Here is a 26,283-nt window from a genome sequence, read left to right as displayed (position 1 = left end):
ACTTTATTTTAATTATTTTTGTTTATAAAATATATAGATTTAAAGCAATTAGTCCCTTTGATAAATTTTGATAGTGTAATAAGAAGACGAAGATTATCAGAACTATGACTAATTTCAATCCATGTTTACTCTTTTGATTATTTTCATAAATTCAAACAGTCGGACATCTTTGATGTTTAACTAAGAGATAATATACATGTTTTAATGAAGGAATGAATTTTATTATAAACACGTTGAAATAATCAAAGCTATATGTGTCTTCACTTCATCATTATAATTCTCGATAAAGTTAGTTAACTTAAGTCAACAGTTGGTAACATATTCAGAAGCTATTAAGCTGAAATATCTGCATGAAATTTCTTAAACTGATTATTTGTTCTTTCACATCTTAATTTAGCGATGTTTATACTATACTGATAAATATGTAGATCACTCACGTAAATGATCTATGTTGAATGATTAGGGGCCTAATCAAGTTAGACAGGAATGGTGTAACCGAAATCTAACTTCGACGTCACACTTTGCGGTCAACACCTAACGTAGATTACCCCTTCAACTTATCAAGGTACTATACCTGCTTTGAAGACCGTATAACACAAGGAACGTTATTGCAGAAACATATTAGTTAGAGTAGGTACAAGCGAAAGTGGGACCACTACCACATGGGCCACTCCATGACATACAATTAACTGATGTACATTGTTTGTCCTTGACCTTGACTGGAATCAATGAATCTTTCGATATTTAGTGACCCAACTGCTAGATGATTTGTCTAAGACTCAGTGACATTTCACTGGCCCTACAAATCTATGGTTTTTTAAGTGAAAGTATAATATAATAATACTGAATAAAAGTGCTAATTCGAGTCAATAGAACAAATCAAACAGTTAATTTCTTTTTTTAATACACTACATCTCTTTCTGCAGTTTTTATTCAGAAAATGCTTTTTAATTTTTAAATTAATAGTTTAAATTTAAATCACTTGACTACTAGGGTAAACCATATAATAAACCCTTTTGTATATATATAAACAAACACATTACATTAATTTCATTTAGTATTGTTTGGTTGAATCTTCCCATTGATGCTTAGGATGGCAACTGATCAGTCTCTTATTGGCCATATGTGCATACTGTGAGTATTGCCTTGATATTGCCTTAATTCACAAGCATGATAAAGAAAGGTGGATAGTGGCTAGTAGTGGAATCCAGGATGTGCGTTTCGTCCTATTTAGCACTCGTCAGCTGGATGTACCTGCATCTCAGAGTTGATGTTCATTCTGGGACTCGAACCTATTACCTTTCGCTCCAAACGCCATCGCGTTATCCATTCGGCCACTGGGTCCTGATAGCCACTTGCTTGTGCGATAGAGTAAAGTTTAATTTCATTTAGTATTGTTTGTTTGAATCTTCCCATCGATAAGTTAGGACTGCAACTAGTCAGTCTCTAATTGGCATATGTGCATACTGTGCGTATTGCCTCGATATAGCCTTAATTCACAAGCATTGTAAGCAAAGATAAATAGTGGCTAGCATTACATTTATTAGTTTTAGAAATTATAAGAACACTAACGCAAATTACTGTGTAGCATTTAATATAGATAACATAATTGTACATTTAATTAAATAAGAAATAAATGAACAACGAGAAATCGTTATCTTAATGATGCTAGAAGGAGTACTTTTGATTTAAAAAAATCTCGTATATAATCCAAAATTAATGTTTTAATCAACTTTTTTACATCAGTGTCATTTATATTTCCTTTTACCATTTATCATCTGTAGGATGATTAAATTTCGAAAAGCTTGAATAGTTTTGAACCTGTCCACTAATAAAAGAAATAGCTTATATGAGTTTGCAATATTAACTTACGGTAAGCAAAACAAGGAATGAAATAAGAACATGGAGACTTTATTCTCCCTCTATCTTTATGCATATCAACAAGAAATCATTTCAACATATGTCTAGACAACTCGATAGATGATGATAATATATAGACAATACATACAATAGACAAGACGTTTTTGGAAAGAATTTTAATGATTCTTTAAAAATAACTTATAAAATATAGAATATTATTGATTATTGAAGAAGGAAGAATGAATAAATTAAAATTAACATATGTCATCAAGTTTAATTTAATGCATAGGTACACAGACTATTTAACAATCAAAATGGTAGGTATTCAGTTAAAACATATTTTAAGGATTGTTTAATGTATATTCTCCTCTTTTATTTCTATAACGAATTTGACATAAAAATCTGGATTGGTTGAAGTTAGACATTAACGCCGTTGGATGCCGGCTCAGTGGTCTAGAGGCTAAGCGCTTGCTCGCAAGACTGATAGGTCTTTGGTTTGAATTGTGCGAGGCGAGATCGTAGATGCGCACTGCTGAGGAGTCGCACAATAGGACGAAACGGCCGTCCACTGCTTCCGGGTTTTTCATGGTGGTCTAGCTTCAATTGACTCATGATCTCAACTATATAAAATTACTAAAATCTCCACAAAACCCCCTTCTGACAATTATTTATTAACTATAAACTATGAAATTCAATAGTATACATTCCGAAATATTTGTATATATTACTATAATATTTATCATTATTTACATATATTACAGCAATGTATATTTCATTATTTAAGCAAAAGCTTTCTTTTTATTCATTTAAATAATTTTATTAATAGAATTGATACAGTTATGACTGAATTAGGCTGGAAACGTACATTTGATCGACATGCAGATTATACATTACGTTGGACAGAGAATAGTATTCAAATTAATTATGGGATATTTAAAGAAGGTGAACAACTTGTGAGTTTTTGTGAGTACAATAAAAAATATTATCCAACATTTCAGTTATTGTTGTGTGAATATATGTACATATATAATTACAAAAGGGATTATGTTATTAAACTAACCGTATATTATGAATTTGGTTCAATTGAAGACAGTATCTTCCTCCTTTTGTTAGAAATACACTTGTCTGTTTATATTGCTTTACTTACTTGCGCCTGTTATCCCTCGTAGAGGAGCACAGGTCACACACCAGTATTCTCTAGCCAACCCTGTCCTGGGCAATTCTTTCCAGTTCTTTCTAGTTAACATTCATCCTTTTTATAACTGATTCTATTTCCCGGAGTAATATGTTCTTTGGCCTTCCTCTTTTTCGCTTCCCTTCCGGATTCCAAGTTAGGGTTTGTCTCGTGATGAGGTTTGGTGATTTCCTTAATGTATGTCCGATCCACTTCCAACGTCTTATCCTAATTTCCTCTTGTCTGCTTATATTGGAGATGACATAATCTATTTGATCCATAGGGATATAAGCTGCTATCGTGAACCAGCTTTGATAATGACCATTTGCACCAGTTAGCACTTATATTTTCACAGAGCAGAACTGATCATACTTTATAAACTGCCTTTGTTTTACAATATTAAGTAATAATTTTAGACAGCGAGGAACGAATTCAACCATTAAATTAACTGAAAAAAATATTTAAACTTTGACACTTGGATAACGGAACGATGAGTTTAGGGCTTAGAAAAAAGGTTTCTCCTTCTTTTCACCTTCTCTTCACTTACAAAGATGACTGAATTGTTATAAAATCTATCGATATTTCTATCGTGATTAACATAGTCGAATCCTGTCTATCACTCACTATGAAATCTGGAGTGCGGTTACCACATTCATGGACACATCAATAATGCACGTTGTGATTTACAATGCCGAAACGGTTATACTTTATGAGTACATAGGTTTCTCTATGAGAGCTTCGTATCAGAATGTTCACTAAATACATTAATTAAATATAACTTAGCCCAAAGTTTTTCATGTGATATATTTAAAATATCTTTAGAGTTAAACAAGTTTTTCAAGGAAAAGTCGAATCATTTTTTTATGATCGCTTCTATCTATAAAGTCATCAACTTGAGTCAATTACATGTTCAGTGTTCAATATATTTTGAAATTAATAACATTTGCTATTAACTAGATGAAAATGAAATGATTTAATAAAAAACTACTCTTGTCATCTTGTCAAGGTGAACCATATACCGAATTGTGGATTGCTTACAAATAAACTTGGATTATTAATAAGTCTTCGTGATTATGAAAGACGTTATCAAAATAGGTTTGGACGATTGCCTATTATGGTGATGGACGATTTCTTTCCAAAGACATTTATTGTTGATGACTTAAAGGAACGAGAAGCTTATTTTAAGTTACAAGAAAGTAAGAAAACAGCTATATTTATGTGTATGACTGTTTAATATTTGATAAAATTTATGTATTGAAGATGAATGGTGCATTCGAGACTATGAAATAAACTTCTTAATGTAACTATGAAATGACTTAAAAAACTATCTAAACTTAGTACGACATATCTACCGTTGAAACCTACCTGATTCCAATTCTATAACGAGCTATTTGACTTGGAGATAGTCGGTTCAGATTCACTTACTGGAACATTTCGGATAGTAGAGTAGATTGATGTCTACCAAATGTAGAAGTAACCACCAATATAAAAAGTTTTATAAATTGTTATCTGTGAATGGTTTTTTACTAACGTCCATCCTAAAGAGTAATTAATTAATTCTTGATGGAACATACTTAGCTTGTTATGTGAAATGCTTTTGATGACAGCAATATTTAGTAGTAAATTAAGAAAATCAAAATAATTTAAAAAAACTTAGGTGCAATACCTGAGGCTGAGTATGAATCCATGATGATTAACTATCAAGTCCAAGGTTAATCACGTCTCAACATTATAAAAATAGGTTTCATGTTTTTTATCTTTTAGTTTATTTCAAAATCTTTGAAAAGTCAACTTTAAACTGGTCATACTAATATCCATCATATATATCATCTTGAATTGTACATCTTTTTATATATCACACTTTCACCTTGATCAGTTGGAACATCAATAGACTTTTATTGAATTTCCAGCAACACATAAACATCTGTTCATGTATGTTTAGAGACTAATAGATTTACATTGTTGATATTCAAAGTATATAAAAGTGTAATCTGTGTCTGTTTACTAGTTAGTGTGTTCTATAAACAATAATTTGAATCATCTTCAAAAGCCTTAGATGAAACTTTATTATAAATTCTCTTACTTGCTGACATCATCTTTTACGCATTTTATTATGTATAATTAGTTATCTTTTAATTATAGGGACTATGTTTAGTGAAAACGATAACTTACAATTAGTATAATATAAAGGTCCTGAGTTCGAGTCCCGAGTGCGGGGTATTGGATGAGAACTGCTGAGGAGTCCTATACCAGGACGAAATGCCGTCTAGTGCTTCCAGGTTCTTCATGGTGGTCTAGCTTCAATTGACTCATGAATTGAACAAATTAATTACTACAATCTGTTGAAACCGCCATTCTGATATAATTTATCAACATACTACTTCTTATAGGTTTTAATGAGAATACTTATGATGAAAATTGATGAAGATAAATTAACTTTTATCTTTATCATTTTGAGTGCGATGATACAAATATTTACAAGTAAAGTTTCGGAAAACCTCATTTCCTTCTAAATGCAACTAATCAATAACAGTAAAATAGGAAAGTTTGAACATTACGTCATAAATTGTTTTGAATTAAGTATTGTTTATCATTTACGGAATTCATAACAAAAACATAATTATCGAGGAAATTATCTATGTTATTTTACAACTGAATTTGGATACAACAATTTTAGCAGAAGTCTAATATGAATTATCCAGAAATATGATTTCAATTAAGATAACTTTAAGATAATCTAGACAGCTACAAAATAATTTGCATTTAGAACTTAGGTTAGTTCAAAATGCAATAAAAAACTAAGAAAGATTGAATAGCAATTCTCGAAGAACCTAGGTTCGATTCCTTGTGCAGTCGTCTAAATGAACCGTTGCAAAATCTTAAACAGATATTAAACTCCCCTTGATTCTCAGTTGTTCTTAAGCCGATTTAAGATTATCATAAAAAATAACATTTAAATAAACTGTAGAATTGTCTTTATTCGTACATGTTATTTTCTTTGAAGATGATGAAGCACCACATATGTGGATTTGTAAACCAATTGGTCAAAACCAAGGCAAAGGTATTTTTTTAGTAAGAGATATTGAAGAGTTTAAGGTACATTTAAAAAATCGAGATGAAGAAGCGCGTCATCAACCATCCGGACTTTTACCAAGAATAATTCAAAGGTAATTTTATTTTGCTTTTATAACTGATTAATTTAAACAACAATGTGAAGTAGTGGGTACTTTTTTATTTATTAAGAGGATACAGATGTTGGAATAAATCATTTTATTTCATTATTTAATTTATTTAATCATAGAATAGATCTACTGATTTATGACTACTTATGTATTTTCTAAAGAATCAAATCCTGTTTAATGTAGTAAGAGTTGAAAGTAAATTTACTATCAAAATGTATAATCTATTGTAAATGTTGAAAAACAGCTTATCGGAATGTCGTACGTTGGCAATTTGTGTGGTGTTATTAACTTGGGCGAATGAATACATCATGCTACTTGAGTAATATATTGAGGTTAACATTTAGAGTTAGATATCGAGTTAGTTAATTGAATTATTGAGAAGTATGAGGTGAGTTATTAAAAATGCTTACTTGATAGTCTGCATTTGAACTATTTCAGAATTATGAGGAATAAACTACTGACAAACACTTGTGACATTCAAAAAATTAACCCAAGAGGACTGTGCTATCATATACAATAATATAAGATAATTATATATAATATATTTCTGTAAGTCCCAATGTTTTGAACCTGAAATGTATTTTATTTCTTATTAGCAAACAATTCAACCAAAAGAACAAGGGTATACTTATATTGAAAAAAGAGATAATTTAAACTCTGTAAAGAGATAATGGAAAATGTCTTAACCACTGATTATTAATCATAGTTCTTGTGATTAATTTAGTCTCAAAGATGTTTAGTTTTAGTTGAACTAACATAAATAGCCGGAATGCCTAGCAAAACGAGTTCAGATAAAACGAAAATTGTTTATATTTTTGGATTTGGAGGTATAACTTTATAAAACTGAATATAATATATACAGATATGTTTATTTGATTAGTAATTTTCATCGATATGATTATGTAACTATTATCAGAACTGGTATGGTAGATGCTACTTACAAGATTGCTCGTAGTAGTATATGACAGAACGTGGCCTCGTAGCTGTCATAGTCGTCAGACGGAGAGAAGAGTTTCAGTATGTCAAAAGCACAGCGTAGGCAGAACACTTGAAGATCAGAAGAGAAGACAGTTTGCATGATAGAGCACAATGCTGGATGCAAATTGATGATCGAAAACTATTCATACGTATTCCATCAACACTGTAATTTTTCTCAATAAACACTGAGCTTTCTGCTCATTGCCTTTTTCCACACAAGTCTACATCAGAGTTTATTCAGAAGCAGATCAATAATCATCTGGTGTCACTTTCGTTCGGATCTATGATTTTACATGTACGTGAGGTGGTAAATATATATATGAAAGACAAAGAGAACGGTTTCTACTAGGATTTCTGAACATGTTTCTAGGAACCTATCCCTAAAAGGGAGTAAAATCTTCAGAAGTGTGATTCCCAGGAATCTTTTAGATAGTTGAAATGAAGAGAACATTAGTAATGCCTTTGGAATGATTAATAAATAAAGAAATACCAATTTCGTCCTATTTTGTTCAGGAATTTGTATAAGAAGTTTCCGACTTGACGTATTTATGCAGACGAATAGTGTAATTATTCTTCCTTTGCCATGGTAACCTAGTGCTAATCAAATAATCACTATTAATATCTAAATTCTACCTTCATTCGTTGCTCAGTATTTATTTGTTATATAGTCCTACTGATGTTCGCACATTTATTTGATTTCGTTTCTTGTCATGTTCAACGGTTGTGCAATTAATTATTGATTTCATTACTCTTACCTAACCCCGTTTATCTTCATTATGGTTATGGTAACTATAACACCTGTTCTACTCTATATAACTGCTTTCCATTATATACATACACATCTATCTTAACTATGTTTATTCATATACTTTGCGTCTCGTTCTTCTTATTATTATTTCGGTCGCGTTTTGAACAGTTATCTAAATTTTACAAACAAAAGTATGTTAGACATTTGTTAATAGGCATATTAATAATTGTAATTTTAGGCGGTATGAAGCTGACGAGAAGCCGTGGACTAGAACGAATTCATGTTATTCTGAAAACCTTAATGCTCTTACTATCTTGATTTGATAACTATTGAAAACGGTTTGTCCAACTAGTATGGAAATTGTTCAAGGAATTTCAAGTTTAAGATAATAATAATAATGATAATTATCATAAAAATCATAATACAAACGCTGCCTCAGTGTGGAATTTGCTTTAATTGACATAAAAGAACCTGTTGTGATCAGCAACATTGTGCTATTTATATGAACTAAAGTATTCCAAATATTTGTTGCTCAACAGGAAGTTTCTAAATCGGTACTACCTTAAAGCTATTTGTATCTTAGTTTCCACAAAAATTGTATTGAGGGCTTACAAGTAATATGTTTTAGCCACTTCGAGGTCTCTAATGATTGTCTAACTTGGATCGGTCGATGAACTCAATAAAACTTCGTATCCTATTTTTAATTAGTAGTATGACAATGTAACATGTTATTTTTGTAACGGCTTTGAATTATAATACGAAGATAATTTTTAATCAACTTGAATGGTTTACAATTTTTTATTCAAATATTCTGTTGAGTGTTAAGTAATTGTCCTTCTTTGCTTGATGATAATAGCAACAGAATAGGGCACAAAAAGATTTATGTACTGCTGAAAAATCTCAGTCATGCTTAAATCTATACTTATTATTCACATACATGTTGCATTTTTATGGGCTACATTATTATTGATTCCTGGAAAGTAAGTTACAATACATAATATTATACTAAGTTCACACACTTGAAACAGTATAATACTGTAGTAACAAAAAAAATCGATATTGAGAAAGATACTACTTATCTGTTTATATGTTTATTTTAAAATATATTTCAGATACATCATCAATCCATTATTACTTGATGGTTGTAAATTTGATATTCGATGTTATGTTCTTATAGCCTGTACAATGCCTTATTTAGTATTTTATCATCCTGGATATATTCGACGTTCGGCTAAGCCGTATTCAAATCAAGATCAAAATCTTATAACACACTTGACTAATCAGGTAAGTTGACGAGAACTAAATAATTTTTAGGTTGATAATTATTGATTTTAATATATCCAGAATTAAAACCTAACCGAATTCGTCGCTGCTGTAATCCAGGCATAAAGCGTTAGATTATTGTTCTCAATGAAATAAAACAATTATTCTGGATAGTGATATACTTTAACCTGTTGTATAAATTAAAATTTAATAGGAAATATAGGACTGAATTCAATAATGTACAATCCAATTGTTCAGTTTAGCAATGTTTTTCTTAGTAAATAAAAACTGCTGAAAAACTTTTAAAGCTCACAATCACTGTAAAACACTTTCTTCTTCATCAAAAACTTCTTAGTTGTTTAAATTAGAGTATTCAGAAATCGTGAGTAGCCAAAAATTGTTAATCATTGATACCAAAACGTATAATCTAAATTCCTGACTTTATTCAATTTATGAGATAGTACGATAATCATCTAACACCATTAGTTTCGATACTCCACTTACTCCATGATAAACTCCAAAAAACAATAGTTTTTACTAGAAATTTAGTGTTAAAGGTTTATATGTGTCTATGGATGAAAGTTCAACATAAGTACTAAACAACTGTTTGGTAAATCCTGATTATCAAAATACTCACTGGCTGATGTGAGTTCTTATTGGAAACTAATATCTTTGTTTTGCATGTTAGTAGCTAACAGCATGTCATTTGGATTATACTACTATCTTCTAAAGAAAATAAATGCCAAGTTATGTGTTTTTCATTTTCTTTTTTCTAATCAAACTATGATAAAATAACGGTAATGTATAGAATGATAATATGACGTTATTTCATTAACTGTTTTATACTCTTAATTTGCCAGTTTGTTCAAAAAAAGGATCCAGCCTATGCAGAAGTAAAAAATAACACAGTTTGGAGTTGGTCACAAGTTAATGACTATATTAATAAACATTACCGAGAAGAAAAGAAATTACCAGTTGATTGGACTAAAACAGTTCTTCAGGTAGTTTTTTTCATGATTATTTATCTACCTTATTCAATTAAAGTAATGCATCTTATATTCATAGACGAAATAAATATAATTAAATTCTACAATCTATTTATAGCCTATAATAATGAGTAAGATATACGAAATTACAGTTTGTGTTTACGAAGCAATAAAGAATGACTAAGAACTATAATTCCTTGGAATAATTTGTTAGTTAAATGATGTCATTAATTCAGATATAGAAAAAATATATTTTACAGTAATAGCATGTACTCAGAACCAATTACTTATAAACTAACTACAAACCCTTTCGACCATCGAATCATAGAGTAGTACAGCTCCTTAACTCGGGCTGTAGTTAAAACTTCATCTGTTGATGCATTCAAAAGAAGTTTGTATCTATTTAAAGACTCTTATCATCAGATTTGAGGTAGGCCTTCTAGCCTCCTGTTTTTCTCAAATTGAACGTGAAATTAACATTTAGTGTTTGAAAACAAAACGAAATATTTTAATTATGTCAATAAACCACCTACAAAAGATAATCTGTTTCTCTTTTGCTTTACATTATTTTATTATTCTTAACCTAGTGGAGGATTCAGAGAATTATTCATCATGTATTTACTACAGTTAAAAATAGATTAGCTGCAAAAGTTGGATTTTTCGAATTACTTGGGTTGGACTTTATGTTGGATGAAAATATGAAAGTAAGTTGTAAATATTGTTAGGAACTAGTGGAAAAATTTCCGATTCATATGCTGAACTCTTGTTTCTATCTTGTAAGTAATTTTTATCACAGACTAACAGTGTTTATAAAATCATTAGACATTAAAGATTTGTTTTCCCCCGTTGTTTGTATTTATTATTAAATTTATGGGCTTTAGCTGGTTTATGAGAAGAAGCACTGACTTTATCTAGATTCGTAAGCTGATTGTGTTCGGGATAATGTCAAACGAAGAAAACCAGGGTAATTAGAAATCTATATATCATACAGGCATAAGTGATAGTCATCTTAACCCAAAAGTCTGTTAGATAAAACTGCAAATTCTGAAATGAAGAGGATTAAGTTTTAGTCACAGAGAAAAAAGACAAATTAGGTGTCTTAAATGACGAGTTCTCAGCATGACAAAGCTGGCTCTTTGTGGCTGCTTTTGCTCCAAATAATTCAAATTCCAATACCAATGTTACTGTTGTATAGTTAAGAAGGCTCCTACCAGTTTGCTAGCTGAAACCAGCTGATGAATGGGAAAATGTAACTAGAAGTTTCTAGATAAAAATCTTTGATTCTCTCACGACTGGACATTATTTTGATTGTGATTGGTTGATGGTAGTCAATAAGAAACCCTTGACCCCAGTTAAGTGCCGGTCAGGATATGTCGGCAAGTTATGCCTGGGATATCGATGAAACTGATGAAGACCACTGGAATCAAACTCTCATTACCCGTCTACACCAGTAGGCTATTCAGCCAGAGATTGGTTGTAATGGGATAAGTACGCAGTTTCTTACCGACTTCCTTCGAACCAGTAATCGCAAAATCACGTTGGATTTGATATTAAGACACCCAAACTAGTATCCACATTAAACCTTAATTGAAAGGATTCGGTCAACATTAATGAACAAGATAAAAATGACATTGATTTCTGGTATCTGCTTGTCTACCCTCGTGGAGGAGTTAGACTGCTGACCAAGATTCTGCATTGAATTCCGTCCTGGTAAATCCCTTCCAGTTGTTTCCAGTTGCGTTCAACAAACATCTAGTTCGAGTAAATCACGCGCAATTCCTCGATATTTGTAATCGTTAATTCAAGTTTCAAGAATACAATTAACAATAAAGTGTAGGTCAAATAAGTGATTAACTAAGATGGTCATTCAGTTTATTACATATAGTAGAACATTAAAGTATTGAGTAATAAGTGTAACCTTTATGATTAAAAAGGTTTACTGGATTTTTATGTTATACCAATGTTATCTTGTTACTGAATAGTACTCATGAGTAATATTTAATCATTAACAGGTATGGCTACTTGAAGTTAATTCAAATCCAGCATTACAAACTCATTGCGATGTTTTAAAAGAAGTTGTACCAGTTGTAGTGAAGGATGCTTTACGTAAGTTGCATTACGAATGTCAGAAAAATTGAATTATTTAAAAAATACATGGTATTCTGTGTAAAAGTTTTACCCAACATAAAGATAAATCAGAGGACTTTAATGTGATAAGATAAACATCAAAAGATATGATAATAATAGCCGGTTTCACTGATATTGAAATATATGAGGAATGATATTTGAGAAGTGCCATCTATCTAAAGTCAGCTTTTATCACACTAGATGGTATAATTGACGAAATTCTGGGAATGTGAATTACTTGACTTTAATATGGTGATTTAAATGTACTATGCCCTTGTCAAGGCTCGAAGGTTGTTCGTTTGATTCAGCTTTTATTCATGATCACCTAGTATTACGAAATAGCAATTGACTCCTTTAAGTTTGCAACTGTTCTTCGACTCGCCTCATTTTCTAAACACTTTAATATAATAAATATCATATTTATTCTGATCACAGATCTTAAATTTTCACTTTACATATATACAGATTCAAGTTAACATTCTATATGAGTCATATCAACAATAACAACTTTATTCTATTTGGTTTGACATTCCTAAATTTACATGCATTAAACGATGTACTTTGCCTTTAACCTGACCATTTTTTCGGATTATTAATTCGGATATATAATTGTAGAACCAGAAGAGAATTTATCGAAAAGAATATTCTTCGTTAAAATATTAGTCTTTTATTATGATTGGGATCTTTAAACGATTAATAAATATCTGTTTGATTATGAACATATACTGAAAACATTTTATGTGATTTCCTGTTACCTTCACGCTGGAGGACCGGTCCACAGCATGTCAGCCCTGATAAATGTATTCCATAGGATCAGGAGGACAGGTAAATGGATTACAGAATAATATATGTTCTCAACTAAATCACTTTTTCAACGGATATACTGTTGTAAAAAAGGGGACAACATTACCGGGTATGTCGGTAAAATATAAGAACCAGACACTAAATACTTCATTTCAAACTTCCATCATTTGTCCTTCACATTTTGTATGATTATTTCAGTCCACAATTCCTTTGTATTTTCCCTTCTATTCTCTTCGGATTGATCTTCTTAGACTTCTGCTGCCCGGTTTTCCATTTCTTATTATTTTTAAATACTACGTATGTCGACAGATATAAGTAGCGTACATCACAATATAACTAAATTATTATAATTGTTGTTTTATAACAAGAACGGATGGACAAACCCTTGAAGATACAACCAAAAACATACAGTCAAAGACATTTGATGGTTGAATTAAGTATTTGACAATTAATCTAGCTAATTCATTTGAAAGACATCTACTGTTTTCAGGATATTTTACGTATGTGTTATTTAATTAATTGCTGGATCCATTTATAAAAGTAGTTCTTCAGCTTAGTGCTAACGAGTAAACGGTTTTATACTTATATCTCAACTACTAAAATTTTTATACTGTTTCACCTGTGAAATAGACATAATCTAATCACAGGGTTATGAATGTGGTTGTCTTTAAGCATAGAAACTCAGTTATCTCATTCAGATTTATGAGAAAGGAGTGATGGAAGTTGTTGAAATTCGTTAAAACGATGAACCGAAGTTAAATCACCACATAAAACCTTTGTACTGAATGAAGACTTGCTATGAAAAACCACTTTGATGTTTAATGCAAAATTACAGAGTGCCTTAGCGAAATTTGAAAACTTCACATTAAATACATTTGCACATCTTCCTTCAGCTGTCCTTCACATGCTTCATGAGTCGTTCAATTCTGTTGTTACTACAGTTACTGTCTATTTACATCACTGTTCTTTTCAATCTTCTGCTGCCAGGCATTCCACTTCTGATTTGTGTTACATAGTAGTTATACCTGTCAACATAAGTAGCGTACAACATACTTTGAAGCACCGGATGACCATACTGGAATTAAAAGGCTGTCCAGTGCACCCAGCCTTTTAATGGCGGTCTAAATTATATAGGTTCTTTATTTCAATAAATCACTTTGATTTACCATACTTTATCATACACCACATTGATTTTAGCCATTATTCATTATAATTACAGATTTAGGATCGTAAATAAAGCTAACGTATTTTTGTTCTTTGATTTGAATAGTCTGACTGTAAATATTACGGATCAAACTATCAGAATTGTTCAAGGTTCATTCGAATTTGAAGTATTCGACAATGATGTCGACTTGAATAACGTTTTATGCTTCAATGTTAGTTTGCATAGAATAACGCCAACAAAAATATTCACCCGAAAATACACATTTTCTTCACATAAATTCATTCTTTGGAGACATGAACAACAAAAACGTTTTGACACTGATGATCAAGTTGTCAGCCATTCGTTAAGGATAAAATGACGAAGACATAAAAAACATATGGATAATATTCTCATCCTTATGAGTAATAGATACAGTTTAGATAATCACTACTTTAACTGAATCATATATAGGAAGTTGGTAGAATTGTAGTGTAAGCATGTGAATAAAAGTAATAAAAATTGTAATAAAAATACTAACAAAACATACGTGTGGCTGAAAAGCCTTTATTGTCTGTTGCATAACGAGTTACCTAATATATTTTTTGGATTAATACAGAAACAATATTGTTGAACAGTCTTTGAATACCAAGGCAGATCAATAATTCATAAATAACGTGAAAAGACAATAGAAAAAACATGAAGTTAACACAGAACATGAATATATAAATATTAATGATAATCAGGATCACAATACAAATGGGTATTATGTTTACACTTGACTGTGTGGCCTTGAAAGTAATACAGAATTGTTGTGACCTTATGGTAGGTGAAGGCCACTAAAAGATATGATGGACTGGACAAAAGTTTTTTAAACGTACGAGGTTGGTTGTTGATACCTTTACTATAATTAGTAAACGAAGATGCTTAAATGCTCCGGAAAATTACTATTTTTGGGGATTTATTCTAATTCATTTACAACCAAGTTTCTAATAGTGACTGAAACTATTCGCTGTAATAATAACGAATACATTTTTACTTAACCTATTATGCAGAAATATATTTTACATTGTTTATTCTTTTGTAGATATCAGTATTGAATGTTTTGAAAAAAGTCGTCATCAGAAGTGTTTACTTCCACTACATGGTCTTGACAATTTATCCGCTTTCGTATTTTGTCAACGAAGTAATAGACATATGAGAACAAGTTTAGATGAAATGCCGATTGTGAATAAAATCAGTGGTGATCTAGGTGTACCGACCGGATGGAATTTATTATACAATGAATCACAAGCTGCATTTCGTGCACGTTGGCCAATACTGCAATCATGTAGTCTTCGTTGTTGGATTCCACCTAGATATAAACCACCTACTATTCATAATAATCCTAATTTACAACGGCCTGTTAATGATAACAATACTGAACAAAACAAGTCTAATAGTGTATCACTTCAAACATGCGGGTCAACAGCTGCAACCAACGAAAATGTAAATATGTTAGGCCATACAACAGATGTAGTTAACTGTACTTCAAAAGAGCAAAACACTTCAAAAAATACTATATCTAATCAACTTTTCCATCCACGTTTATCCTTACCGGAATACCGTACCTTTGAATCCAGTTTAAGACGATATCCTGTTACATCTAATACAATGAATAACAAAATATTGCCACGAAGAAATACTTTGGCTAGACAATCATTACAGGATTCAAAACAAACTATTCATTTACAAGATATCAGTGAAAAGATTCCTCAACCAGAGTCATTTATTACTGTGAAACAACCTAAATATCAAAATAAGACAATCAATGCAAATACTAGTAATAGTAATAATACTAGTACTAATAATAATAACAATAATAATAATTGTAATAGTAGACGAATAACAACAGATGATGGAAATCAATCTACAAAACAAATAATATCTAATCTATACGATTGTACAAAGAGTAAACATGATTTAGAAGTATTCAGTGAAGATGAAATTTTAACTGGTAAACGTAAAGCTAAAACAAAATTAAATTTAATATCCATCAGTAGAGAACCTGTACAAATTAGTAGAGTACATTTAATAACAAATTCAGATATTGATAAAGTATTTAATCATACTACTACTAATAATAATAATTTTAAAAAATCAAATCATAATAACAAAAATATAATTCCCCCAACTACACCAAAACATTTAAATATGAAATCAAAGAATCAATCCACAATAATTGGTGGAACATCAGCTGATCATATATATGATAATATTGATAATATTCAAAATAAAAGTAAATTAATTGGTAGACCTTATGCTAGTTCAAATAAATTACATACCATAGAATCTAATGATTTAATTACAGTTACTTATGAAACTAAAAAATTTACAAATAAATCACAAAATATCCATTATTCATCAGAAGACAGGGGAAGTTAAAACTCATTTATAACCAAAATTTAAAAAAGGATTGTATTTCATGTTGTTATTATCAAGATTATTATAATGTATTTTACAATTCGCTAGCTGTTTGTTTGTTTGTTTGATCTATGTACTATGAGAAACCTTTTTTTCTTATTCATTTAGTATCGTTTTAATCAAATCAGTGTGCTTGTTTATTAATTTGTTATTTGTAAATATGTATAAGTTTATGGATTAGTATGCATGTGTATGAGGATGATGGTGGTGGTGGTTGTGGTGGCGGCGGCGGCGGGAGGCAAGCATGAGTTTAGGCATTTATTATTTTATTTTGTACGTTAATTTGTCATTTCAGCAACAACAACAACAACAACAACAACAAAAGATTGTATTTACCCAACTATATATTTTCAGCTAATAGTTTGCACTATCTTAAATATGTACAATTGTTGAAAACTACATAGATTACAGCGAACAGTTGAATTTAGTTGTTTTTATTCATTTCTTGCTAAATTTAAGCTATATGAAGAGTTTTCCTTTATTTGAATAAGTATTGTCCATTCATATTATTTAATCCATACTGGTGATATTAGTGTTTATAGTTGTGTGTGTGTGTATGTTTACATTTACGTTGCATACTGGAGAGATTATATTCATCATTTGTTTATTCCATTTCTTGGACACATGTATATTAAATGTATCATGTGAATTCTTCTATCATTATTATTACTATCATTGTTATCGATAAATGTTTTTCCAAAAGGACAACTAGTAATTTTATTGTTTATAATCACATGTAGTTGTTTTTTTTGGGGGGGGGGGTTCTTTCCTTTGTATTTCTGATTTTGTGAACTTTTGATGATTGTTTTCTGGAATATTTTTTGATTTATTAAGACTTCATAATTTCTTCTGTATTTAATTCAATTTATTTGTTCTTTTATTAACTGAATAAGAAATTTATTGGGATTTTTGTCAATAGTTCAATCTTTATTAGTTAGAAAGAGTAAAGAATATTTTTTTGATGTAATATGTAAGATTTGAGCATGGAAACTAATCTATTGTACTTAATAAAACTTTTCATTAAAACTATCGATTCCGTTAATTCTTTGTAAAGATTTACACTTTTCCAGTAGTCGATATTCATGGGTACATTTGATCAACCCTTGAAAAATACTGATAAACGTAATAGGTATTGAACAAGTTACTAATCGTTATTAATGCTAAGAACTGAAGTTTGATTATATTCTTTTGGCATATATGCACTCTGCGAGGCTTGCCTTCATAGTGCTAATAGGTTACAAATAGTTTTTCAGATCAATTATAGTTGAAAATGTGAAATATTAGAGTCAGAACAAGTTGTCTAAGGGTTATCTAATCATCATAAAATGTATATTGGATTCAATCTAGTGTTGAATAGTGGATGTGTACTACTGAAAAAGTTTTAAAACTGTAACATAAACATTTATCCAACCTTCTTTTTACTGATTTTTGGTAGTTTTCTAGGTGTTGTTAATTCCTGACGAAAGGTATTTCCAAACTTATTTCTTTTCTTTTTTTTAAGTAACATAACACACTCACGTTTACTTCTTGTCTGCCAAACTAATGATGTTGTCAAATGGTTTTGCAAAATTAAGAGAAATCACTTTAAATGTTTCATATCACTTTGCCAAATGAATATTTTAGCCCTATTTTTGTTCATCAAAACATCTATTCAAAATACTATTCATCCATTTATTCACTTCACATTCTGATAATCTGTAAGTACGTCATTCATTTTATTTATTACGCCATGGTTGTTTTCATTGGAACATTTTTTTGCAGATTTGTAATAATAGCAGTATGTATGTATGATTATATTTTCAAAAGTGATAAAAAACTTCTAGGGAAAAATATGATTATTTTCTTAAACGATCTTGTGACTGTCTAAATTAGTTTTCTACTAGAACAACATTCTGTTTCTTCTTATCAGTAGGATAGGATGTGAAAAAAAGATAGAATCTTAGGAATGCTCCACTTTAGCAAACAATGTCGTAAGAGATGATATATTTATAATTAAATCCTAACAATCCTTTTGATAGGTACAATGAAAGCACATATTTACGGATCAAGGAAGTAGCTTCTATGGAAAAAGATATACAATTACATTTAATTTCGAATTATGATTACTGACATTATTCTAGTATAGTAAAATCTGTGATTTAAGATGGAAATTGTGAACATTTCCAAAACTAAACAAATACTATTTCCTAGTGATTTTAGACTCATTCGCGGTACAATGATGTATTATAATGGTTTTGAAGTAAACTGATTTATACGAAACAAATGATGTTAATCTTTCAGCTGTTTGGAGTGTTCTTTCAAGTTAATAGTTGAAATGAACAAGTCACTCTCCTTCAATAATTCTCTGAGAAAAAAATAGAACAACAGTCTGTAGGAACGGTAAAAAAAACCAAATATCAATAGTTTTATAATGATTATACCCATTACATGCAGATTTTACAATTTAATAGATAATATAAGTGATTAGATGTGTTATCGTAGGGGATTTTCTGCGACACTACTACTAAAAAGTAACTTTCATCAATCAGAAGTTTTCTTGAATAAGCTCTAAAAGATTTAAACAAGAGACACACTCTTTCCAGCCATACTAAAGAACCCTCTACCTTCATGTGTAAATTAAATTCAGTTGTTTTTAATGAAATCGACGTTCTGAGCTAGTGGACAGATGTGAAGCTTGAAGATCAATAGAACTGGACGAAATGGTCTAGCTGGCCTTTAAAATAGGCTCTTGTTAATATTTTGTCGATCATGATGATGTTAATTTAGCGTTTATTTCCTACAATATTTAAAAGAATTGTTAACAAGGAACAAACTAGATGGTTTTTTGAAAGCTTATATCATTTACAAGACAGTTTGATTTCACAAAATCCTCTCTACTACTAGTTAGCCGTGCAATATAGCTATTTTGACCAGAAACATCACATATTATTCACATTGACGTTAATCTAAATAACAACCGTCTTTATGCAGGTCTACTAACTCGGCTGTAATCGCGATTAAATGACTATGGGATTGAGCTCAGTATGTTTATGTGACTGGTAGTATTTTTAGTTATGTTACTACAAAGTGAACAGCTCAGAAATAAATATAAACTTTATACACAACTCTCCTGGTTTCTGAGTATCATCAGGTTAGTTGCTTGTAAAGTACATTAAAATATGCTCAGTAAGGTTGATAACAGCTACAGTTAAAATTACTAGAATTTATTAGTTGAACGGTTCGATACTCAACACTACGACTACAGACTTCATAAGCTTTAATTTTGACTGACTATAACGATTTTTCTCAAAGAGATTACACTGAAAAGCAATAGATTAGATCACACTGTACAGGGAGTTAGCTGCAGTAATTTTCTAATTATCTGTAATTTTACTTTTGTTAATGTTATTTTAAAAATGATATGACATATCCCATAGATACGTTTGCAATGTTTTTTTTATGTATCCGTCATGCAAATGTTTAGGGTATTTGTTAAATCTAATCACCATTGTAAGTTATCTCATAATTGTTCTATTGTTTCAATTGCTATAAAATTTATCATTGAAAATTAATTAATTCTAAATCTTTTACTTTGTTTTGTGAATAATGTACCCTAGAATTCACTTAGTATTGTTTGTTCAAATCTTCCCATTGATGATTAGGATTGCAACTGGTCAGTCTCTTATTGGCCATATGTGCATACTGTGTGTATTGCCTTGATATTGCCTTAATTCACAAGCATTATAAAGAAAGATGGATAGTGGCTAGCAGTAGAATCCAGGATGCGCGTTTCGTCCTATTTAGCACTCGTCAGCTGGATGTGCCTTCATCTCAGAGTTGATGTTCACCATAGTATTATATACCCAAAGAATTCAGTCAATTTTGTTGTGACCATTATAATTTTATTCTTTGTTCGTTCAATCACGAAAACTATGAGTTTAAGTAATAAAAGATATTTGTGACCATTTCTTTCACCTTTTCGTTTTTACTTCTTTTCCGATTACAGATTTCAAAACACAAGAAACTTCCTAACTAATCAGTTAGGTTAACTAATGTAAGAATAGATTTGATGGATCGATTGTAAGTAGCCCAGAGAAGAATACATCGCTAATTAAATAGTTATTTTACTACATAATATCATTCAGTTATAAAGAACAAAACTGACCTTCAATTTACACATAGATGAGTATATTGACTGACAGAAATTATTTTTATATCAGCAAATTTATACTAACTAAGTTTACCCAGTGTCATCATCAATTCACAGAACTCCATTTAGATGAAACTATTCAAAATTTTCTATACTGAGTTTAACAGATATATTTGTTATAGTTTTACGTGTTATCCATATCAATCCATCCACGTTTTCATATTAATTTACTTGATTATATCAATTGCAAAGTGAACACTATATGTTACTTTAGCCAAGTAGCTATTATAGGGCAGTTCAATGTATTCAATAGTTATCTGGACATGGTGAATGTTTCGAGTTTTCATGTTTTGGGTGCTAATAACATTGGAGGTTGGGGCATAATAACGAATAATTACATTAGAATAATATGGAATGATAATTCAGCTAACTCTTGATGAAATACTAAAAGCTATTTTTCCTAATAACCTATGTTTTATCGAATGCTTGAAAATAATACAAGTCTATTATAGGAACAGTGATCACTAGGGAGGGAATAAATTGATTTAATAATTTAGATAAAAATTTAAACCATATGAACTAGACTTAGTTGTGCTTGAAAGTGAGATAATCTAGAGAAATATTGTATATCACATCGAAGACATTTGAAATTACAACATAACTTTACCACTAAAGATGGATAGTGGCTAGCAGTGGAATCCAGTTTGACGCGCGTTTCGTCCTATTTGGGACACGTCAGCTGGATGTACCTGTATCTCAGAGTTGATATTCACTCTGGGACTCGAACTTTGCCACTTATTCATTTAATTAAAATTAATTAATTATAGAAAACAATACAGATAAACGGAAATTAGCCAAACACTGAAATTGATAAAATAAACTATTCAGTTTAGTTTTTATTCACATCTATGATTCATTCTTTTGATATTTCTAAACAGAACAAACCATTGAAATATTCATTGTTTAAATCAAACACCGATAATTTTTTGTCCCTACATATTTTGATAAACACTAATTCAAAAGTTGTTATTTGAACAGATAACAAGATTAATCTATCTATTTGATAATCAGTAGACAGATAATTTTATGTCCAAAATGATTAAATCTTATTGGATAATATTTAATGATGCTTTATTTGTGTAAAGATTTGCTACTTAATATAAATAAGTAGTACACTCTATATTCATGTATATAAAGTTAGATATACATGTTACAACCTCATATATAAAGGGGCTGATTCTATGAATTCGACTATCTATTGATTAATGTTAATGAAACCTTATTTATTTAATCTGACATTTAATTTTTATAGCCCTTAGTCGAAGGCATCCATGTAACAAATCTATAATACATTTTATGTGGAAATGTCATATATACAAAACTCGGTAAAAAGAAAAACAATTTACTTGTTTAAATTCATTTTTGTCCTATGTAACAATAGATGATTCTTCTAAAATCTAGAATTAAGTTATTTTTAAAAGAAAGAAAAATAATTGAAAAAAAGTAATAAAAAAGATGAATAAAAGTAGATTGATTATTGACAGTAAATGATTAAACTAATAAAAATGATTTTATACTTTAATTAATATGATTACTTACCTACTTACGCTTGTTACCCCAATGGAGCATAGGCCGCCGACCAGCATTCTCCAACACACTCTATCCTGGACCTTCCTTTCTAGTTCTATCCAATTCTTGTCCATTCTTTTCTTGTCTGACTCTATTTCTCAGCGTAATATGTTCTTTGCTCTTTCTCTTCTCCTTTGGCCCTCAGGATTTCATGTGAGGGTTCGCCTTGTGACGCAGTTGGGTACTCTCCTCAATATGTGTCCTATCCACTTCCATCGGTTCTCCGTGATTTCTTCCTCCGCTGAAATCTAGTTTGTTCCTTCCACAGTAGAATGTTGCTGATAGTGACTGGCCAACGGATCCGAAGTCTCTTGCGTAGATAACTGTTAATAAACACTTTTATCTTCTGGATGATGGCTTTTGTAGTTCTCTAGGTTTCCGCCCCATATAGTAGAACTGTCTTGACATTTGTGTTGAAGATTATGATCTTGGTGTTGGTTGACAATTGTTTTGAGTTCCAGATGTTCTTCAGTTGTAAATATACTACTCTTGCTTCGCCTATCCGCGCCTTCACTTCTTCATCTGATCCACCGTGTTCACCAATGATGCTGCCTAGATATGTAAAGGGTTTTACATCCCTCAAAGCTTCTCCGTCAAGTGTGATTCGATTGGTGCATGTTGTGTTGTATCGGAGAATCTTGATTTTCCCTTTGTGTATGTTGAGACCTATCGCTGCTGAGGCTGCTGCTACACTGGTTGTCTTCTCCTGCATTTGTTGTTGCGTGTGTGATAGAAGAGCCAGATCATCTGTGAAGTCTAGATCATCCAGGTGCATCCTGTCTGTCCATTGTATCCCGTGCTTCCCTCCGGATGTTGACGTTTTCATGATCCAATCGATCACCAGGAGAAAGAGAAAGGGTGAGAGTAAGCAACCTTGACTAACAGCGGTCTTTACCTTAAATGAGTCGGTGAGTTGTCCTCCATGGACGGTATTTAAATTATTCCAAGTCATCAGTTACTTAAATTTAGAGTATCCATAATGAAATTCAACAAGAATTAATTGGGTGGTAAAATGACATTTATGTGTAGAAAAGATTTACAACTTTTCTACATGTGTATTTCACTCCAGGCGAGTATCAACTGAAGATTTACTGAAGAAGCAGGCTGAATATATAGTCCTTTCGTCTCAATTGATGACTTATTATAAGTGCACATCAAATAAAACACACCGATCTGAAAGCATAGTATTTTGATATCTTACTAAGTATTATGTCTTTAGTCTACTGAATTGTAGTGCTGTAATAACATTTTACGACGACAATCAGTCAAAAGAATTACAGTTTACCTAAAAGAATAGTAGAAACTGAGGACAACTAGGTAATTTATGACTAGTTTCAGTAACACTGTATGTGCACCAATTCAATTTAAAACTTTTAATGAAAGTGAATTCAGTATCTATCATAAAAGACCATGGGACTAACTTATTCCCTGTTTTACATTAACTTAAAATTACATTTTCATTTTATAATAAAACTGTATTAAAACTATGCACTTTAGTCCGTGAATCAGTTTTCTGTAGATTTACTATACCTGGTAATCATTTAGGTAATTAAATGTTTAACATAAAAATAATAAACAGACCCAGTCGTTAACATATTAAGTAGTATCCACATGTAGAAATAATTTTTAGAAATTTTTCTGATAAATCAAAATGAAATATTTAGTGAATTTGGATAATTGAATTTCAAGAAATAAATTTTTTATAACTCCATAAGACTGATTAGTGGTGTTAAGGTTTCCCATGACGAATTGACTTCGTTTAAAGAACTTTTGAAAGCCCTAGGTAGCTCTCCTGTCTTAATATGGAATTCCTCATAGGCACTCACCTACGAACCTTATGGTGTTGTGCAACCAACATCATTTAGCATCGGTGTTATATAACTCACGTCTGATATAGTTAATTAATGTTGTATCAATTTGATCATAAAGAATCAGTAAGAGAACAAATAATAATATATAAAACAATTATTTATAATCATTCCATAGCCTAATATTTTACACAAAAGTAAAAGGTTTAAATTTGTGTTAAGAAGGGCAAAACATATACCAATTCAAGTTTATTATTGGCCTTGTTTCTAATCGGGTCATTCCCTATTTTCATTCTAGGATGTATGCAAAAAAACAAACACAAGAGAAATACAGATATAGTGTATTTCTTCAGTAACTATAACTAATTAACCAAGTGTAACCTTAATCTTCATATATATGATTTATAGTGTTTAAAAGACGTAATAAAGTTATACATCGGGGATTTCACCAATATTAACATTGTTTAAATGAAGTTAGATAGGCCTTCGAAGTTCTAGAGTGGAAAGATCAATATTTAGAATCTTAATCTGAAAAACAGATTTTGTTGATTTCTAGTTAATATGATTATAGATATCAATACGAAGGTTGGACTTGATAGTTTCAAATAAATTGAGAATTGAGTAGGGAGTAGATAATAAATATATTTTTTGTTATATCTCAATGAGTGGAAAAATTATAGTTTTGATGTTTCGTGACTTAATGTAAGCCCTTTCTTCAGAGTAAATAACTGAAATTAAATTAACACAAGTTTAAATAGTATAAAGGCAACAGTGCAAAATATTTTTAGTATAATCAAAATCATAATAGGTCTGAATGTGTTAATGTCAAGTTATTTTTGATCAAGTTGAATTTGTATGACCTGGTACTGTATTAATTTGTATGTTAGAATGTAGGTATGAAAAATGTACACATTTGTGACGTGAAGTAGTAGTTCGAGATATCTTGCACTGTTCCTTTCGTACTATTTAAAAGTGAGTTAATTTAATTTCAATTATTTTACTCTGAAGAAGTGGCTTATATCAAGTTACAAAACGTCAGAAATATAATTTGTCACTCATCGGGATATAGCAAATATATGTTTATTATTAATATGATTATATTTTCAGTAGTGCGGATGTCGTTAAATTCATTGTTAGTTATTAAAATTACAGTCCACAATTGTTATTTTTTAAGTTCCATTACACGTGTGGTTGTGAATGAGCACTGCTGAAAAGTCTCACATTAAGACAAAAACAACTGTTCAGAGGTCTCTGAATGATGACTATAAGTAAGTTAAAACCAATTTATTGCCGTGCAAGTCAGTATAGAACTATGAAAATTCGGATGTCTACTAGTAGTTGGATTTCCATCACTACTATTTTTATTCGTGATTACTTAGGAATTTTTATTACCTCTTGTCTTTTTTACACCAATTCGAAGATATCTTCAATTAGTAGACAAAATCTTATCCCAAACTTTTTTGATATGTATTATCAGGCAATTTCTAGGGTGTACATTAAAAGGGGATGAAAGTGATCAATATGGCGGCCTATATAAATTTTCATACTTATACTTTATACGGAAATCCATATCTGTGTGTACATTGTTGTGTGCTTTTCAATGCATACATATACAATCACTGACATCACCATTATTCACTAATTTTACACTAATTTTGTGTGCAAAGATATACACATATACATTCCTAAATTTATTTAATATCATTTTTAAATTTTCATCAGACCACATAACATATAAGGCAAACAGACAGCAACAGTGAAACTTATTCCATATCGATGCCAGACAATTAGCCAACTAAAATCTCTGGGAAAATAAGTCTGCCTGATTCATTTTTAATCACTAGCACATACACACATAGACATATCTACATGGGTGTTGTAATATATGCCTTCATCCAAACACTTGGATACAGCCTACGCAATATTAGTTCCTTTTATAAGGTAAAATGCATATGAAGAATATTTTCATATAGGAAGACGAAAATATCTTA

At 30.6% G+C, this 26,283-nt stretch overlaps 1 protein-coding gene across 1 annotated transcript; it reads left to right on the top strand.

Annotated features, from left to right (window-relative positions):
• Nucleotides 1-2,699: 2,699 nt before the first annotated feature.
• On the top strand, nt 2,700-16,687 carry Smp_161800 (tubulin tyrosine ligase-related; the record flags this gene model as incomplete). Its single annotated transcript, XM_018793818.1, has 10 exons — nt 2,700-2,813; nt 4,041-4,230; nt 6,048-6,201; nt 9,055-9,226; nt 10,066-10,206; nt 10,779-10,895; nt 12,204-12,297; nt 15,351-16,039; nt 16,214-16,360; nt 16,469-16,687. 10 exons carry the CDS (start codon nt 2,700-2,702, stop codon nt 16,685-16,687), a joined length of 2,037 nt encoding a protein of 678 aa, XP_018648293.1.
• Between the last annotated feature and the right edge of the window lie 9,596 nt (nt 16,688-26,283).

The sequence above is a fragment of the Schistosoma mansoni genome, chromosome 1, assembly GCF_000237925.1.
Source record: "Schistosoma mansoni strain Puerto Rico chromosome 1, complete genome".
NCBI classification, from domain to species: domain Eukaryota; kingdom Metazoa; phylum Platyhelminthes; class Trematoda; order Strigeidida; family Schistosomatidae; genus Schistosoma; species Schistosoma mansoni.
Note: the sequence above shows the minus strand (reverse complement) of the source record. Positions and strands in the feature narration are given on the sequence as shown.